Source organism: Microtus oregoni, unplaced genomic scaffold (assembly GCF_018167655.1).
Source record: "Microtus oregoni isolate MIOR12 unplaced genomic scaffold, Mior012 000055F_ref0000237, whole genome shotgun sequence".
In the NCBI taxonomy this organism is placed as follows: Eukaryota; Metazoa; Chordata; class Mammalia; order Rodentia; family Cricetidae; genus Microtus; species Microtus oregoni.
In genome coordinates, this window is record NW_024543831.1 from 5,245,445 (window position 1) to 5,266,201 (window position 20,757).

Here is a 20,757-nt window from a genome sequence, read left to right on the forward strand (position 1 = left end):
TAAATACGGCTTATTGCAATGCTAAACTGGGAAAGCCCAAAAGTGTTCATGTCCACCATATTTCCTTTTTGAACACACGATCTAGGACTGTACACTGAACATGCTCAGGAGTTTCCATCTTAAAACTGGGCAATCCAAGAATATGCCTGCTTCTGCATAGACTTTTCTGTTTAACTAAGTATACGTTTCCCGAATAAGATCCTCACATGCCCTTCATTCAGAAAGAACATTGTTTTGCAAATGATGCCAGCGTCCTCCTTGATTGCAGCAGGTATACCTTTCTCCACCCTTTTACGGTTGGCTTGTACTTTTGGACTCTATAATTGCCAAGATGTAAACCCCTGGCATTTGATTACAAATTCTGTCTTAAATTGGGTGACTTTCCTCCCTCCTCATTACTAGCGTCTTCTCTCAAGTCACTGTTAATTCTCTCCTGTGTCAGATTACTGAAAAATCTATCTTTGCTTTGTTACTGACAAGTTATTTATTAGCATCTGATATGTGTCTGGCTTGGGATTGTGGCAACAAATAAGTACATACCAAAATCCTTGTTGTCCTAAAGGCTAGCGTATGGTGGTGAAGATAAACAGCAATCAATGGATGTAATGAATTTTTGATCAATTCTACGGTAGAGCAGCAAGGGGAAAGGACAGCAAAAAAAAAAAATCAAGAAGAGCAAGAGAAATGCAAAGAGGTGGAGTTGGGTCAGCAATCATCTGCACCAAACACCGCGTTTGGGTCGAGAAGAGCTAGCAGATAAAGATGATTAGAGAGAGGAGACATGGGGAATCAAATGAAATAAACTGCAGAAAGGGGAAATCTGAGCAGCACTAAGTGGACTCTGAAAAAAAATAGCAATACCTCCGTGGCGGAGGGAAAGTACTGAAACAGGGATAGTTGGATTACAGCCTCTACGGGCATAGGAAGAGATAATCTTGAGGCAGATGGCAAAGCCGAGCAGCAAAAAGAGGCACAGATCTGCCTGCCACTGAAGAAGGAGCACTCATCTATGTACACACATTGTAGAAGGGAAGAGAGAGCAGAGACCTTTCTTACACTGCCTAGCCTTGCCAGAGTGACATGCTTTTCACGTTTACTTCTTGTATTTTCAGAATAGCATTGGAGCAAAGACGCTCCGACACTCCCTGGGAGATTATGTAATAGGAAACCATTCTTACCTCTGTGTGGTCCTTTGACGCCATGAAGACCACCCAGAAAACAAAGATAAAAAGCACCAGCAGGAGCAGCTTCCGGGCTGAAGCTTTTGGAAACAGGGGGAGCAGTGTCCTAGGAGTGAGGAGGACGAGAGAAGTCATCACACGTGAAATGAAAGCCAGAAGGGAATCCGCTGAGTTTCGCTTGCTCCTCAATTATTTCCAGAGTGGGGATTTTGCTAAATCACCGGAGGTAATCAGATAGGGAGATTTTCCCTGGGGCAGGGAATAAAACAGAGACTGGGAGTTTCTGACTCTGGAGAGGTCTTGGTGCTGTGTGAAAACCGGTCTGGAAACTTTTCTCATTTCCAAGTTAAGCCAGCAATCATTTGTGCCTAGAACCTCCTCCCCCCAAATTCTTTCATACTCATGTTGATTGGATGAGGGTCTTTCTCCCATGTCCAGCAAGAAATAGATTTCTTATTTAGTTATCCAACTTTTAAAGGCAGCTTCCTCAGATTTCTTATTTAGTTATCCAACTTTTAAAGGCAGCTACCTCAGATTTTACTTTATTTTCTGTTTTTTAGCTTACTTATTTATTTGTTGGTTTTTTGAGATAGGGTTTCTCTGTGTAGCTCTGATTGTCCTGGAACTCACTCTGTAGACCAGGTTGGACTTGAACTTACAGAGATTCGTATGCCTCTACCTCTCTAGTGCTGAGATTAAAGGCGTGTGCCATCACTGCCTGGCAAGTTTTTTTCTTTTTATATCACAATAGTTAATCAACAATTCTTTCCCCAAGAGTAAACATTTCTGAAAAACTCAGTGTTGAGTTGCCAAAGTTTTCGTCTTACCTTTTTTTTTTTTTGTAATAAATAAATAAGTAAAATAAAAATCCAGAATCCTGAAAGTATGAGGCAAAGTGCTAAATCCTGACAGTGGTCCTCAAACATGTTTTATTAGCGTCATGGTGGGCAGAGGACCTCAACCCAGCACATCTCCATGTATGTACACATACTAGCCACATAGAATTGATACAAATCAACATTCTTCCTTACTCTACACGAAGCAGTGATATTTCCTAGCTCTTCTACCTGGCTCTGCGCCATTCTTTCCCACTTTAAGGCTTGTTCATACCCTGTACCACATGATTTCACACTCCCTTGCAGCAAAGCCCCGGCTAGTCTGCAGTCCTTCCATTTGTGTGTCGTCCCCCCCCCCCCCCCCCCCCCCCCCCCCCGCCGTTCTTCAAGCCAAACAGAAAGACTGGAAAATACACACCTATGGCTGAGCACCCTCTTCATGGTCTCATATTCTCCTACGCCGTTTAGAGCTACCCAGAGACTTCTTGGTGCACGGGCTCTTTACATTTCTTTCAGCGTTGGAGTTTCTATATTAAGCTTCAGTGATCAAAAGCTGACCTCCGATTTGTAGGCACAGTGCCATAACTGCCAATCGCAGCAACTTATTCACTACAGATGGGGAGGACTCTCTGAGGTTTGCTCTTAAAGAGAGGTCATGATGACAGGGTACCACTGGCTGTCACGTTTTCTTCCTTTCCAACTGGGCTTTGCATGTTTACAGCAGGCTGAGCTTGCCTCACCTCAGGCTTCGTTCGACTGTCCAGGCTGTCTATAGTCCCTCACCTCCCTGTAGCAAAGGTATCTGAAACTTTGGGAAGACGGAAAGGCAATCCTTGTACCGCAGGTCTGCCTAAGGTTTATATGGCTGGTTCTTGGCAGTATTTCAGGAGCTTGTAAATTTCTCTCCTTACTTCTAAACTATTGTTAATATCAAACACTCCAACGATTTCAATAAAGCTTGGGACCACAAGTAGAGCAGCTACAGATCTCAATCCTACTGTAACCTGCATGGGGCAAAAGAGGTGAGGGGCATAGGTGACATGCACCACAGGGCACGGGACTGAATATGGATGTACACTTTGCTCTTCAGAAGGGTAATTTGTAGGTGATTTTTTCTTTGGGCCACCAGCTCATAAAAAACTGACACAGAAATTTATTATTAACTATAAAAGCTCAGCCTATAGCTTAAGCTTGCCCCATTAGATCTTATAATTTTAAATTAACCCATTTCTATTCATGTACACATTGCCATTTGACTCATGGCTTTTACCTTTCCCACATGTCTTGTTCCCTCTGTGGCACCACTTTTTTCCCTCTTTGAGTCTTCTCTGTCCCCCAGAAGTCCTGCCTAACCTCTTCCAGCCTATTATTGACCATTTAGCTCTTTATTAAACCAAGCATAGTGGCACATCTTCACACAGTGTAAAGGAAGCATCCATAACATTTTTCCCTTTTTGTCTAAATAGAAAGGGAAAATTTTAACTCTAACACAGTAAAACTATGCACAATAGAAACATTTATCAGGTATTGTACAAATAAAAAGGGAAAGTTTTAACTTCAACAAAGCAAAACTATATGTGATAAGAACAATTTTCAAGAAATTCTTTTCTGAATTTGGTAAAGAAGAAAACTATAACTATAACTATCTTGTCTTCAACCCCATCAGAGACCTGAGAAGAATATAATAATATCTGAATAAACAGGAAGTGCAGAGGAAACAACTTTTGAAACTATAGAAATGCAAAGGAAACAACTTCCGAAACTATAGAAATGACAGAAACAGTTGGCTGCCTGGACACTCACCCAAGGCTCATCTGTAATATTACAGTGTCCATCACTGGCCTAGAGGCCTAAAATATCTGACAGACTTTTCAGTGAAGCAGGAATTTTTAAAGGACTCCCTACCTTGTTGTGTCAAAGTTTGGCAGTTGTCTTCTTTTGTGTTCTGTTTGTCCAGTTTGGAGAGCATTTTGTCAGCAGTTGAGGCAAGGGCAATTTCTTTGCCCAGTGTCTAACATTGGACACAAATGAAAACAAACTCTATGTGGAAGTCCTTTGATGCCTGTCATCCTCTTTTAAACAAACTGGTACTGTCAGGAGCAGACATGTCTCACTGTCATGAAAAGCTTTGTTATGAGTCTTTGAAGTGTTTGAAGACCACCTGTCTATCTAAAATATATCTCTATTTGACTTTCAAAAACATACTTAACTTGACTCCACATTTGATTGTTGTAGGTGTCTAAATGCTAATCTGCATTTCTTTATTATCCCAAATAGTTTGTAATAATAATTTTCAAAGACTGAAAATTTACATTACATTGTTAAATGAGCTGCATGGGTATAATATCTTAAACAAGAGTAGAAACATATGTACGGTATAACAAAAATAAATTTGTGTCAGTATACAAAATATCATACCAATGTAAATATTTGATACTAGTGGTTGTTCAAAAGTAGACTCAGAAATGCACCCTTTATCTAATCATTTTTACACTATATCCCCCTTTTTCCCTTCAGAAAGAGATACCTGAACCTAATCTCCTTTGTTTAGCCTTTTCCATGGCCATGACCAATAACAACTTGTGACCAAGCCCCTAAATTATGACAAATATCCCTAATCCATCAAATGACCAAAGAGCACCCACCCCATCTCTTGGGAATATGAGTGCTGTGTTCTGTAGACTGCTTCTTGCTGTCTGGTGGTAGTGGCATCTTTGGGGGGCCCTGAGAAAATTAGGATAATGGTCAAATCCTGGGAGAGCTAGCTGCAACATTTGTTGGCCAGGCTCTGTGTGATGGGAAAGCACAAGGTTTTTCTGAAGTTCTGGCTAGAATAGTCTGTGAAGTTGGACGATCTCAGCCAACAGCCTTGAAGCTGTTTTGGATGTATAACTCTGAGGAAACTGCAGCAGAGGCACTCTGAGAGACTCGATCACCTGGGCCACTTATTCTCACTGGTGTCTGGTCACCTTGCTCTGAAAACATACAAACTTTCAAAGGTAACAAACACATCTGCATTAACACAAGTATGTACTGTGAATTGTACACAAGCCAGCCAAAAATGATCTTTTGTTTTACATTTAAGCATGTAAAATATATATCACCTGTCTTGAGTTTTTTTTCTAGGTTTATTTCTTTATGTCTATAGCCAGAATTTTCAAGGTCTCCCCAACCAAACTTGATTTCTATCTACCTTGAAGGAACCCACCGCCTTTTTTTTCCTATAAAAACAAAAGCAAAATAAATATTTTTGCCTCTTCCCCGAGGCAATATATCTTCTGATTTCCATTTTAAAGTTAAGGCATTCTTAAAGTATGTAGGCTGGTATAATTCAGCAGTTCCGCTTATAACCCCATAATCTCTTAGCAGCTGTCATTCGATCATCAGCAATACAAATATTCAAAGTCAATAAGACACCATATTGTATCTGGACACCCTGTGTATTTTTTATCTTTATGTGACTTATCATTTTATATTATTTTATCCTCTCTTTAAAGACTTTATAAACTACTTTTTATGATTTGTCTATACCCATTTTCTTCTTTTTTAAACACACTGTAACCTGTTTGGAGGTTCCATCTGGATCTGTCTTTACTGAGCACCTGCAGCATCTCTGACCATGTGAGACAAATCTTAAACTGCATATCAGCCGCGGTGTGGCTCAGCTTAGCACACGGTGCTGGCACAAGGCACTGGCCACTGGCTCCAACCCGTAGGCAGCACCAGTTGCCATGTCTCTGTATGCTGCTGAGCACCAGACCACCTGAGAGACTGCAGGACGAGGAAGCTGTACCCGGCTCCTTGCTCAGAACATTTCTTAGCTTTCTCAGACCCTATGTTTAGATATTTGACCTCCACCTTGGGTACCATATGTAGACAAATTTTTCTAAGTTGCCAGCTCACAAAAAAATAATACAGAGACTTATTGTGAATTATAAAGCTCACCCTATAGCTTAGGCTCGTCCCACCAGCTCTTATAATTTAAACTAACCCATTTCTATTCATCCACATGCTGCCTGTGACTCATGGAGTTTTACCTCTCCTCCTCCATGTCTCACTACCTCTATATCTGTCTGGTGACCCCAATTTCTTTCCTCTCTTAGCCTTCTCTGTCCCCAGAAGTTCCACATAACCTCTTTCTGCCTAGCTATTGGCCATTCTGCTCTTTATTAGACCAATCACAGTGACACTTCTTCAAACAGTGTAAAGGAATATTCTACATCAGTAATCCATATCTATATCTCCTTGTATAAAGATATATATTTAGATTTAAACATATATATAATCTATATATATTTAACTTATATGTACAGATATCATGCATATAGTATTTGTTTATTCACATCTATGCCAATTCTTCCAAGCATGTGATCACATACCTGTATATACATCATGGCTATGATTACAGCACACTGGAAATATGTAGAGGTTCAGAAGATACTTTGGGAAAATGAAGAAAAGCCATCAGTCCTGCCAGTCCTCCCCACCATGGGGACAAGCTGCTCACCATGTACTGACCCACTGTCACATGCTGTATGAAATATGAGAACTACAGCCATACACCACATTCCAGGCAACAACGGCCAGCTCCTAGTGATGGTCTTGTAAGATAATGTCATCTGGCAATGCCATATCTGTCTTAGTTTGTATTAGCACATGTTCACACAGGGACAGAATCACCCAGCTTCTCAGAACCACACTCCATGTTTAAGTGGAGTATGCCTCTAAGATGGTGGGCCGAGGGCTCTTTTTGCCAGCTTCACTAGAGTACAGTTGACAAAGACATTTTACATTTACAGCGCGCTTGACATTGTATGAGGTGATATCATGACACATATATACATGATTAAATGAGCATGAAGATAAAATTAAAATATGCTCATAGTTCATTTCATCAATGTGATAAGAGCATTTAAGATTTATTTTCATGGGTTCAGGCTTCATAGTATTCATAGTACAGTACTCAGCTAGCATGCACAGAGCCCTGGCTTTAATCCCTAATACTGGAAAAAAAAATTACAGATCTATTGTGCTTGCTAGTAATGCTCAAGTATACAACATATCATTATTAACTATAGTCCCCTGTTATACAGTAGGTCTCTAGAATTCATTCGCCCTGTCTTGTTGAAATCCTGTGTCTTCTGACCACCGTCAACACTTGGCAATCACCATCTTCTTCTTTGCGTCCATGAATCTGATGTGTTTAGAGTCCACATATACATAAGAGCAGGTAGTCTGTCTTTCTGGGCTTGGCCCACTCCACTCAGCACATTGCCAGCCAGGTTCATTCAAGTTATTACCAATGATACGATGTGCTTCCTTTTGGAGGGTAAACATGCACTACCACATGTATGTGTCAATTTGTTAGTTCATTGGCGGGCTCTTAAATGAATTCCACATCTTCACTCTGTTGAACATGCCTTCTGGTGTACTGTCTGTCTCTGAATATCTAGCAAGCAACAGAGTTGCTGGGCCTTTAGCTAGTTGCTTTTCATTTTTTGTGGAGCCATCATACTGCTTTCTTACCGGTGATGGCATGAGTTCTCCTTCTTCCCTGACTGCGACAGCTACCTTCTGTCTTTCTTACAGAGGCCATTGAGACAGTGTCGACAGTTAGTCACGCCTCTTTACCAGATGTTTGACATCATTTCTTGTCTACTCTCTGGCCGATTTCATCAATGAAGCCCTAGAGTCCTGGCCTTTTATTTGTTGATTTTTTTTAAATTTGTTTTTTATGCATATGAGTGTTTTGTCTGTGTGTATGTCTATGTTCCACACATGTACAGTGACCACAGAGGCCAGAAGAGGAGATCAGATCCTTGGAACCAGAGTTATAAATGGATATGAGTCACTATGTGGGTATCGGGACTCGAACCAGGGTCTCTGGAGGAGCAGTCAGTGTTATTAACCCTTGAACCGTCTCTCCAACCCCTGCTGGGAGGTTTTTGATTGCTACTTAAGCTCCTAGCCTAGTGCAGCTTTATTCAGATTTTCTCCTATTCTGTAATTCGGTTCTGGTAGTTGGTGTCTTTCCAGAACTTCGTCCATCTCTTAGACAATTCCAAACTTGCCAACATGTTATGGTCCCCACTAATCACTCCTATGTATGGTATTTCTACTTTATCTGTTGAAGTGCCTCTTTTTCTTTTGTGATTAGATAATTAAATTATGATTCTTGAACACATGTCCTTTCTCTGCATTTCACTATTACCTGTCTCTGTGATTGGTCTGTTTGGGATGGGTGGCCAGGCTTAAGTTGCTGGGCCTTCCCGGGCTTTGACCCTAAGATCTTCAGTGGCGTTAGAATATTGGCTTTCACCAGCAATAACAGGAAGGAGATTGACAAGAGAAGTTCATTCCTCTCTTTCAGCCTGAAGTCTCACTGCAATGCTCATAAGGATAGATTCTAATGAAAACAAACAAACAAAAACAAAACAAAACAGATAAAGTCCTCACAGTCCCTGCTCCAAGATCACAAAGGCAGAAGATAACTTGGTATGAAGGGGAATAGCTTCATAACAGTGATGCTGTCTACCTGCTTGGATTCACTCAGGATTTGTTTGTTTGTTTATTTATATGTGAAGTCTATAGACTGAACTTAGAGCCTTGCTGGGAAAATATTCTATCACCAAGTTACACTCCCCCACCCTCTCCATTCCCTACCCTCATCATCATTTTCTTTTGGGGGTGCATGTGTGGGTAATATGTGTGCACATGTATATGTGTGTTTGAATGTGTGTATACACAGTTATGGAGGCCTGAGTTTCACATTGGGTATCTTCCTTGCTTGTTCTCCACTTTATTTATTAAGGCAGAGTCTCTCAGGGACCTCACCGGCTTGATTAATCTAGCTACCCACCTTGCCCCAAGGTTCCCTGGCCGCTGCCTTCCCTGAGTGCCGGGATCACAGGCAGCTGCCATGCCTATGTAGTTTTGCAGGAGTTGTGGGGGTCAAATTTCAGTCTTCATGCTTACACGGCATGTGCTTTACCCATTGGACCATCTCCCCAGCCCTTGGCTATCATTTCTAAGAAGTTTCCCAGAATCCTCTACTCTCTGATTCAAACTGGGGATTTTTTTTCCCCAGAGAATCTATCTTAATTTCCATTATATCACCACAGTTCTCATGCTCATCTGTTCTTGTATATGTATCTCTAAAGCAGGAACTGTATGTTAGCAAGAGGTTCAGGATGATTCAGACCTTCCCCAAGCTGTGTGAACACCTTTACAACAGCATAGTGGGCTTCCACCAAAGTGAACAACCCAGGATCAAAGCCAGGGGACACTGCGACTCTTCCTAGGACCAACCCATACACTTCAGCCCCATCAGATTACACTGGTTAGAAGCTGTATTAAAAACGAGAGACATTCAACTGTAGAGGAGTTCAGAGAATTATGAACAGTTTTTTTTGTAACATGTTTTAATTAAGAGATGACACCAACTGAACTGCTATTTGGAAGTATACTATATCAGAATTAAAGTTCAAATAATTGTTTTAGAAGAAATGTATCCAGTTATTAAATATGACCATATTATAAAACCCCTATTTATATGTACTGTGTTACTCTTGCGGGTTTTCTTCCAGTAACAATAAATTAGAAAAGTTCAGAAAGGTTTCTTCAGGTTCGTAAAAAGAAAAACACTGTCCCAACACTCTCTGTCAGTCACAGTCTAACATCATGTAAATAATTTTTGATATTTAAATACATCACTGGATCATATGGTCATCAAAGCACTTGCAAAGTTGGGTAATACCAGGCATATAATAAAGGCTCAATAAAAGTGTGTTGGACAAATACAAGAATAAAGAAAGAATACACTTAAGAGCTCAGCTGTTCTTTATTACTCTGTCTGAAGACTGTCAGTAAGGGTTGACCTTTGTGAAGTTGGGAAGTGTGAAAGGGTGTGCCTTATGTACTTGTGCTTCATACAGAGGTACAAAATGAATGAAATGTAATTTGTACTTTGGTGCTCTTGCCAATTATGATTTAAATAAGAACTTAGTTCCACCTGAGGTTTAAATATAAGAAGAAAACATAAGTACAGTAGGAGCAACTCGAGATAAGTTGTGATCCTAAATTCTTGTGGAATTTTTAGGTACATATGCCAGCAATGTTAGTTTTCTCCAAGACCACCTCAGAAACTAACTGCTTAGATCTTGGTTGAGCTTTCATCTCTGGAGACCCAAGTGTAAAGTGTTCCTACAATGTCGGGGCCTCGTTATAATCCAAATACTAATACAGACTTTTGTTTGTTAATGTTCTCTTCATGGAGTAAAGTCTTGGCTGCTGGTGCTAGACTTTTAGAAATGATTGGGTCATAAGGGTTCTGATCTTATCAGGGGGTTGAACTATGAATGAATTCATTATTTTGGTGCCATTATTGAGACAAAAAGCCTAATTGGAGGTAGTAGGTCACATGAGACTTGTCTGGAAGGGTGTATCTTGCCACTAGAGTTTGGAGAACTCACTCCTGCTTATCCTCATTCACAATCTCTCCCCTTCCTCCCTTCATTCTCCCTCCACCACAGCTGTGTTGAGGTGATCCATCATAAGGTGCCCCCACCATGATGCTCTTTCTTCCTCACCATATTGGAAAAGCAACAGGGCCAGGCAAACATGGGCAGAAGCCATGAGCCAAAATAAGCCTGTTGATTTTCTTCTTCAGGTTATAAGTCATAAAAATGAAAAAAGTTGATGGACACAGTCATATAAATCTTTTTAAAAGGGGTGCAGTACAGTGGACTTCACTTGTAGGGATCTCACATTATGAGGGGATACCTTTTGTTTGAAACGTCACAGATAATATTTTAAAACACATCCGTCTAATCTATAGATCCAAATTTTGTAATGATCACATTGAATTATCCTGAGAAGAAGGAGGAGGAGGAGGAGGAGGAGGAGGAGGAGGAGGAGGAGGAAGAGGAAGAGGAAGAAGAAGAAGAAGAAGAAGAAGAAGAAGAAGAAGAAGAAGAAGAAGAAGAAGAAGACTCACTACAAAAATAAGAACAATTACAGGGATTTACTGTTGGAGGAGAGGAGCATAGCTCAGTTTAGCAAGAAGCATTGTACAGATGAGGATGCTTCTGTGTCCAGAAAAATGATGTTGTATAAAGGAATGACTTTACTGCAAGAGAGTGGAGATATATAGGTTGTAAAAAGCAAAGTAGGCTGGCAAGATGGCTAGTGGATAAAGGCACTTTCTACCAAGTCTAAAGACTTGACTTTTGGTTCCTGGAGGAACCTACAGGATAAAAGACAGAACCTTCTTTGATTTGTCCTCTGATCTACATATGCTGCTGTGACATGCACACACATGTGTGTTACACACACACACACATACACACACACACATAAAACTGATGGCAAAATGGAACACTATGTCAAGACCCAGAGAAGGAGAAGGGTCCCATGGGAAGAGTGGAATGGCTATCTGAAGAGGTGGAGAGAACTCCAAAAGTCTGGAAAATGCTCTCTAGAGCTAAAGATTCCAAGAAGCAAGATAGTGTGCCTAAGACAAAGGCATGAGAATGAGGAAGTTCTGAGTTCCTCTCCTGACCCTGACCCTTGCTCAGTTTTCTTGCTTGTAAAATAGAAGTCATAGCGTGAGTCTGCAGGTTTGTCACATTCATAAATGTTTTCGTACAAGCCAAGGTCGAAGTACATAGTACAAGTTCAATAAATGGTAGTTTGACCTAGTTCAGGACCTGTATTATAGAAGGGGCCCTTTCCAGTGAGGAACTTCTATCCTCCACAGCCCAACTCTCTGTCTGAGTTCCTGGATTTTGACCTCCCCTTCATCTCTGGATGTTTGCCACCTACACACTGTGTCCAAGTGACTCCAGTTATGAAACCTCCAGGTATAATCTACTACCCTGTCTCCCACCTACGCTGGCTCTTCATGTCCCGTCCTCCCGATACCTGATGTCACCTGTGTGGGCTTCAGAGAAGCTGCAGAAGTCATTCTCAAAGTACACGTCTCTCTCAGGCTGTCAGATCTTCACATTTTTTGGAGTTTTTCATTTTTAAATTTCATTTATTTATTTATTTCTATGTCTATGCACCACTTGTGTGCCTGGTGTCCTTGGAAGCCAAGAGAGGACATTGGATCCCCTGGAACTAGAGTTACTGGTGGTTGGGAGCTGCCGCCATCTTGGTGCTAAGAGTTAAACCCAAATCTTCTGGAGGAGCAGCCAGTGCTGTTAGTGAAATTACCTGGTCCGAGTGAGAAGGAGACATGGAACACCAACAAACCCGCTTAGGAGTTTATTAGAGGGGAGTGCGTACAGGCCTGGTGATCAATGTGCAGAGAGAGAGAGCAAAAGATGACTCATCCTGCTTTTAAAAGCTGCCTAGCACATGCGCTCAGGGGACTGGCGTGACTACATCACGGGCAACTCATACATGTGTGCAAGGGTTTAGCTGAGTCATACATGGATGTAACTACACATGCGTGCACATGGGTCACGCAGGGCCCTTTGTGCCCGAGGGCCTGTTCTCACGTGCCTACCATTAGAACTGGGAAGTGCAGCCTTATCTATGGCTGAATAAATACAGTTAGCCACTGAGCCATCTCTCCAGCTCTCTGATTGCCGCCTTAATCAGTATTTGACAAGCAATCTGCTGGAAGGATAGAAACCACAAGCATTTTGAACTTTGGACAATTTCTGGATATACAACATTGTTAATCAATTAAGAATAAACAATTGGAGACACTGTTCAAGGAAATTGGCATTTCAATCCTTGTGGGTTTTGTTGATTTTTTGTTTTGGTTTGGTTTTGGTTTTTCGAGACAGGGTTTTTCGAGACAGGGTTTTTCTGTAGCTTTTGGAGCCTCCCGAACTATCTGTTGTAGACCAGGCTGGCCTCAAACTCACAGAGATCCGCCTGCCTCTGCCTTCCGAGTGCTGGGGTTAAAGGCGTGCGCCACCACCGCCTGGCAATCCTTGTGGTTTTTAATCTTTAACTGTGCATTTATTCTGAGTGCCATTGTGTGTGTGTGGTGGTGAGAAGACAACTTATGGGAGTAAGTTCTCTCCTTCCACATTGTGGGTCCCAGGGATCAAACTCAGCTTGTCAGGCTGGACAGCAAGAACCTTTCCCCACTGAGCAATTTCCCCAGCCCCATTTTTTTCTTTGAGATGGAATCTCATGTAGCCCAGGCTGCTCACGCTTGCTTTGTGGTGAAGGCTGCCCTGATCCTCCTGCCTCCAGTGCCTCAGTGCTGGGGTTAAAAGTAACCGCAATCATCAATCATGCTTGGTTCAAACAATTCATCATATAATTGAACAAGAGAATATTTCAGAGATGTGCAGATAATGTTTAAATTTTATCACAAATAGACATTTTCTATATCTTCCAAGATGATGTCATGATAATTAAAAAAAATAGTAGCAAAGCTATTCTATGGATCTGTTATGAAATCTTAGTTTACGCTCTTGTTTGCCAGACAGGAATAAAGACGACAGACAATGTCATGAGTTGAAGAGCATACATAATCGTGTGGGTGTCATTCTAAGGAATCTGTGCTTCTTGAGTCCTTGTCCTCGCTATTTTCCAAATAGGCTCACAGGGTGCAGGTATAGAAAGTGACACTGTGTCCAGGTTTTTTTTTTTTAAGTCAAAAAAATTGAGGCGCAATTTATAGGAAGCAAAATTTGACATTTCATTATAGTTTCATGACTTTTTTGACAAGAATGCAGCCACCACCACAGTTAAAGACATGGCACAAACTGTCACTCATCACGGTGTGGCAAGCCCTTGTCCCTACCCCCAGCTCCTCCAACCCCTCGCTGATTTTTCTATTTTCTAGTTTAGTTTATGTTCTTTTTCTTAGCATCTGCTGACTGAGATCCCTACTGTTAATTACTTGTCTATATTTTTACCACTTACTATTTCTTCCTCTGGGTGTGGCCCAGGGGTTTCCCCCTTTGGAGGAGTTTGGAATTGTCTGTTGTTTTGAGGCAATTGCACTTAAGTCCTGGTAGCATTCATGCACAGGGTTTTCACTGAACTAAAATTTGTATCTCTTAGACTGTGACTACTGTGTGCAAAGTCTATTTCCACACCATTTACATCACAAGAAATTCAAATCTTCTCAGAGTCTCTGTGTCTGTTCTCTCTCTCTCTCTCTCTCTCTCTCTCTCTCTCTCTCTTTCTCTCTCTCTCTCAGCACTCCTCCCCAGCTCTTGGTTCTCTGAGACAGATTCTCCGTATGCACCCCAGGCTGGCTTCACACTCAAACCTTCTGCCTCTGCCTTTTGGGAGCTGGGATTAAAGATTTATGCCAGTGAGCAGGCTGGGAGCTAATATTCTAATAGGTAGAAAATCTCACTGTGACTCCCCTACCCCTAATGAAGCTAATGACACTGAACATCTTTTGATGTCAGTTGTTAATATTCTAAATAAGTCCATTATTTCAGTTATAAATACATGTGCATACATTAACCCTTTAACTACTCTTATCCCTCTCCTTCTCAAACTGGTCTCCTTCCATGCCCATTTCATGCCCAAATAGTTTCTCCTTCTGTTTTGGGTGGGGTGTATGTGTGCATGTTCTGAAAGACCCCCGGAGTGGGGAGACTCTCACTCAAGTCTCGGGATAACACGACCCCCCAGGAACTAACGAGAGACTGTCCTTGCTGCAATCCCACGAGGTTTATTGACAGGACAGGAACCAGTGCACTGGGGCGAAAACTCATTTCCCACACAGGGGTAGAGGAGTTCGACCCCGAGTAGCTGGGAGAAGGGGTATTTTATTTAAGGGAAGAAACCATAACCCAATAACCCAAAGGGGGTACGGAGGCCATTATTGGATAATTCCAAAAATATCAGTGATAATCACAAAGGGGGTAACTCCCTGTTTTTCAAGATTATTCTCAAGATTATAATCTAACTTTATGGTCAGCTAGTTCCTGAATTTTTGGTTCTTCTCTCCCTGCTAGATTTTTTTTGGCTCTACTCTTTCTACTAGAGAAGTCTGAATTTATCCGGGTCTTTCAGTTCCACATATGAAAGAAAAGATGGAATGATGTTCCTTCTCTTTCTTCTCCTTTTATTCCTCCCCCATCTCTAGATCTTTCTCTCTCCTTTCATAGTCCTCCTCCCTTCCATTTTGCTATTCTCATTATTATGTCCTGTATCCTATTACTACACATATCTTCTTCGATGAAATATTTTTAAATATCTCCATTTTTTCAAACTTGGGTCATTTCCTTTTTGCTGAGTGGGAGTGTACACATCTTCAAGACTTGGAGAAAATACTGTGTGTATTCTTGGCAGTCAGTAATTTTAAAAAGTAAATTTTAATTGGTTTTTGTTATTGAAAGAGCCTCAAGTATCCCAGTCTGGCCCTGAACTTCTGATATTCCTGCTTCCATCTTCCAAGCACTGGGATGCACCATCCCTCCCATGTTATTATTCAACGCTGGGACTTGAACACAGCACTTCATACATGTTAGGCAAGCTTTTTACCAGCTGAGTTACATTCCCAACCCCAAAGCTTTTACTGCTGTTAAGGTTCAAGTTATCAACTTTTTTAGTACTAATAGTATCATATCAAAGAAATTATTACATAATCCAATATCACAAAGATTTTCTTCCAGGCTTGCTACTAGATTTTTTTTATTTTGCATTTAAGTTTATGATACATTTTGAGTTAATTTTTCTGTATGGATAAGCATGGGTCAAGATTAATTTCTTTTATATGTAAATGCCAAATTTTCCAGCATATTTTCTTGAAAAGACAAATTTTCTCCAATTAACTATATTTCTACTATTATCAAGAACCTGTTGACCATACACACGTGCATGAGTCTATATTCGTTGTATTGATTCATGTCTGTCTCTCCACTGATATCATATTGTCCTAGTTCCTGTGGGGGCCAGCCATGATAAGCTAAGTATGGGCAGGTCACCCAACGGAAATTCTTTATTTCCAACCATTATCAACTGCCAGAGTAGAACGCGGCCCTCGATAAATTTAATAAGAGGTCTTAGTCTCAGTAGTTTACTCTGAAGCAATACCTGGTAGCAGGAAAGCTGAGATAACCCGACCCCCACCCATGCAAAGGAAATGCCTAGCATTCCAACTGCTGGAGATAGGATCACCAGCCAGCACACCTCACCAGGACACCACTAGACAAATGTCAGCCAATCAGGGGTCCTGAACCTCAGCGACCCCTCACCCCCACCTTTACAACTATAAAAACCCAATTCTAATTGAACTCGGAGCTCTCCGGTTATTCCAATACATTGCACATGCAGAGAGACCGAATTTGCAAACTGGATTAAAATAAAGGCTCTTTGCTTTTACATACAGGACTCGGTTTCCTTGTTGGCTTTTGCGGGGACTTCGCGGATTTGGGCATAACAGTTACTATAGCTATGCTATGGAGAGTCCCAAGATTAACTACTGTGAGCCTGTAAAGAGGGTCCCTGAAGGGCCTTAGCCAATCCATACTGTCCAAATCCTGCTCGGTTCTAGAACAACATGCATTCAGAATACCATGGCTTGAGTAGGAAAAAAGGTAGGAATGGTTCAAGATACATCCCTTCTGGAGTCAAGTTACACTCAATGACCCAACCTGTGCTAAGAAACAAAAGCCAGGGTGAAGGGCTTTGGAAGTCCCTCAGTTGTGATGAGACAGAGGAATGTGCCTGCTCAAGTAGCTTTTCAGAGTGACTCATTGCGGATCCTGGGCTCACTGCTTGTCTGGGAGACAAAGTCGCTTTGTCTGGCTTAGTGCCTATCTTCAGTCTCACACCCTGGAGGCAGAGACCTTTGCAGAGTCTACCGGCTTTGCTCTTCTGTCTCAAAACTGGCCTTCTACTTTCCCTGCCTTTCCACCTGAATCTCAGAACCAGACTATTTATTTCTGTAACAAAGCACCTTGCTGAGTTTAGAATTGAATTCTACTGAGTCTGTAGGTTAATCTGGGCAGAACATTGTCACTAACATGGAACCTCCCCACTCCTAAGCATGTCCTGTTTGTTTCTGCCGCCTGTGACGGCTTTAGCCAGGATTTGCGCACGTGTGGGTGTGGATGCAGAGCTTGGATGTTTCCTTGGTCTTGGCTTTTGCTGCCAGTCTGAGTCATTCTGTACTTTTCACTTCAATCTTAAACTGATGATTGGCAGCACAGAAGTAAAACATTATACCAACTTGAGTCTTGTTGACAGTAAATAGTTCTGATAGTTAGGTTTCATTTTGTTTGGTTGCCTTCTTTGTTTTTAATGAATTCTCGGGTTTTTATGTCAACAGTGATGTCTGTGAAAGGAAACAGTTGTCTCTCTTTCCCCCTCAGTTTGTCTTTTATTTCATTTCATTTTTTAAGTCTTTTATTTGTACCTTATACATTACATCCCAACTGCAGTTTCCCCTCCCTCCACTCCTCCTAATCACCCCCATCAACCCTCCCCTCTTCCCCCAGATCCACCCCCTCCTCCATTTCCCTTCAAAAATGGGCAGGCCTCCCAGGGATATCAACCAAACATGACATAGCAAGTTGTAATAAGACTAAACACTTCCCCTCATATTAAGGCTGGACAAGGCAATCCAGTAAGAAGAAAACAGTTCCAAAAGCAGGCAAAAGAGTCAGAGATAGCCCCCATTCCAACTGTTAGGAGCCCCATAAGAAGACCAAGTTATACAACCACATCATATATGCAGGGGACCTAGCTCAGACTCATACAGGCTCCCTGATTGTCAGTTCAGTCTCTGTGAGGCCCCAATGAGCCCTGGTTAGTTGATTATGTGAATTTTCTTGAGGTGCCTTTGACCTCCCTAGCTCCTACAATTCTTCCTTGCTCTCTTCTGCTGGATTCCCTGAGCTCCACCTAATGTTCATCTGTGGGTCTCTGCATCTGCTCCTTATTTCATTTCTTAACAAGACTCTGAATAAGATATTGGCTAAAAGAAGCCAAAGCAACACTGCTGACTTTGTCCCAGTATTAGTGGCACAGGTTCAGTCTTTCACCCAGGTCCATGTGGCATTTCAAACGAGCTTTCTTAATTCACTTATAGAGCTACGAACATTCTTTTCTATTCCTAGTCTATCTCAAGCTTTTAACACGAGAAATATTAAACTGTGTCAAAGAATATTTTATATCTACTGAGCTTGTTCTATGGGGTATGGAGATTTCACCAACTCATTTTCTAATGCTGAATGAAACGTGATTCTAGGAAGAGCCACACTCCAGTAACTTTTAGTGTTGCTGTGACAGCATTCCCGACAAAAACCATGCCCGGGAGGAAGGGTTCCAAGGCCTTGTAGTCGAGAAGGAGCATAGTCCATCATGGTGGGGAGGGCATGACGGCAGGAGCGGGAGGCAACTGGCCACATTGCATCCACTGTCAGGAAACAATGAGCACCAAAGGCTGCTACCCAACTTGCTTCCTCCTTTTGATTTAGTCCAGGACCCGAACCCATGACTGCTGTACCGCTAGCATTCTGAGCAAGTCTTCCCTTTTCAGCTAAATCTTTCTGGAAACCTTCCTGTAGAGGTGTGTTTCCACGGTGGAGTCTAAATACAATCATGATTGTCTAACTGTTCCATATATTTTTGAATTCCATTCACTAATCTTCTCTTGAGATTTTATTTTAATTACTTTTCCATTAATGTGACCAAATTCGTGGTAAGAACAACTTAAATAAAGGAAGTTAAGATTTATTTTAACTCTTGGTTTTATTGGGTCTCATCCAAGCCGCTTGGCTTTATACAGCTGGGTTTATGGCGAGGGAGAATATCAAAGAAGCAGGAGTGTGTGTGGATGAGAAGGTTACTTATCTCACAACAGACAAGAACAGAAGACAGAGGGGAATACAAGAAGAGGCCAGATCATGATACCCATAATAATCATCAGTGATCTTCCCCACTCCGATTGGCTCCAGTGCCTAGCTCTCACCACCCTTCAGCAATCTATTATATTATGAATCTTATTAATCCATTACCGGATTAATCCATTGATAAGGTCAGAGTCCTCAGAATTCAGTAAGTTTACCTCCTGTCTTATTTCTCTAAGTCAGGAAGGGAAGAAACTCATCCTCTCTCAACACTTTCCTGGATTCTGAAAATCATTGCCAACAACAGAGAACTCAAGCACAGAAAGTTCTCCCCAACCCTCCCATCTAATGACCTGAGTAGTCTTCTCCAGTAGAGTTCCATCAGCTTCAGAATCATCAACAGTGTCCGGGAGCAGGCATGAATCAGAAGATTGGCATCTGCTGAGTACCGTCAATGGTGACTCCTCACCTCTCCAATCATCCATCCCTCCTCTCCAGTCAGCAAACACCAAATCAGTAATGCAAATACACCCAAGGTCTGGTCACATGGGCTTGTTATAATGTTTAATTGCCATAATGGGTGGCACTTGTCGCAGGTCCCCCACTAGACATCCCTCTCTTGTCAATAACCCAGAACATCTGTTGTCCACCCTTCCCGTTGAAGCTTCCACCCGGGAGGTCTCCAGAGCTGCTCTGCAGTAAGCACTTGCTTTCCCTTCTAAACCCAGGTTTCCTTTGCTGGCCCTCTGTATCAGTCTATATAAACGCCTCTCATCTCTCCAGGGTCGTGTCCAAATGAAATTCAGGAGAAAAGGCTAATTGTGGTGCCTATTAGCATGCTGGCCTCCAAATGCACTCAGCAGCAGCGCCTTCTCAGCGCTTCTCCCCTGCTGTCTCCCCTAAACTTCCCAGCTTCTCATTCCTACAAACACATCCCTGGCAGTTTTGCGTGCACTCTGTTGCCAACCTTACACACACACACACACACACACACACACACACACACCCTGCCCTTGGTCCTCTCTTTTGTCTTCCCCGCTTTCTCTGCCTCCCTCACTCTCCTCCACTCTTTCTCATCTATCTCATGGCCAAATTTGGCCTCCTAATTTCTTTCCCTGCTCTGGACTCTTCCAGATGCCCCGGCTGTAGACTCCCTCATCTCTAGAATTTGAAAACCTTCCCCTCCACCGACCATACCTTAGAGCAGCCATGTCTTCACTTTGAACATCTAGCAGACCTCCAGTATATCACTGCGGTCATGTTTTGCATCTGACTCCTTGTGGACATTTGCAGGTGGAAAGATCGTTCTGAGTAAAGTTGTTACCACATCTCCCCACAAACCCAGCATTAGTAAGTTTCCGTCTGGCTCGACTCAAGTCAGTTTCCTGCCTCTTCCCCAGCCTGGTTTCCTGTATGTCTTTAAGGCAATTGCAGATCTTTCTCTTCTACACTTCCCCAACCACAATGACTTGAGAGTCTTAGTGTTTGCTGCCAGCTCCCCCCACCACCCCACCTCACCCTTTTGCCCCCTGAACTAGCATAAATGCTTCCTCTTAGGCCAAAGGGTCCAGGGAGGACCTGGTGTTTTTCTCCTTAAGCCAGCCCCGTCGCTCCCCAAGGTCGGCGCCACAGCAAGAAGCTCTCTCCCCTCCCTTGCTCCACTCCAGGCTCTCCTGAGTGGAGGTGGCACAGAAGAGGCTGTAAGTAGGTACAGTACCTCTATCACAAAGTCTCACAAATTCCCACACCCGCAATGAGCCCCACCTAACCTTTAATGGTTCCTTTTAAAACGTTAGTTCCAAGGAGAGGGCTACGGATAGGGACGCACGACCTGGAAGATGTCAAGTAAGCTTAACGGGCGTGACAAGATGCTCCATGGAGGGCCATGTTGAGAATTCTGAGGCTGTTTATGGGTTGAATTTTACCTGATCTGCATGCATCAGGGGAGTGCAGATA

General features: G+C 42.2%; 2 protein-coding genes across 2 annotated transcripts in view; one reads left to right on the forward strand and one right to left on the reverse strand.

Annotated features, from left to right (window-relative positions):
* Positions 1–20,036, reverse strand: part of LOC121438320 (NXPE family member 2-like) — a 39,880-nt gene extending 19,844 nt beyond the window's left edge. Inside the window, exons 1-2 of the mRNA XM_041638610.1 lie at positions 19,999–20,036; positions 1,179–1,287 (exon numbers count right to left, since the gene is read on the reverse strand). Coding sequence (XP_041494544.1) covers positions 1,179–1,287; positions 19,999–20,012 — 123 coding nt within the window. The 5' untranslated portion in view covers positions 20,013–20,036. The remainder of the gene's footprint in view (positions 1–1,178; positions 1,288–19,998) is intronic.
* Positions 1–20,757, forward strand: part of LOC121438319 (NXPE family member 4-like) — a 246,656-nt gene that overhangs the window by 177,233 nt on the left and 48,666 nt on the right. The gene's annotated exons all lie outside the window — the stretch shown is intronic.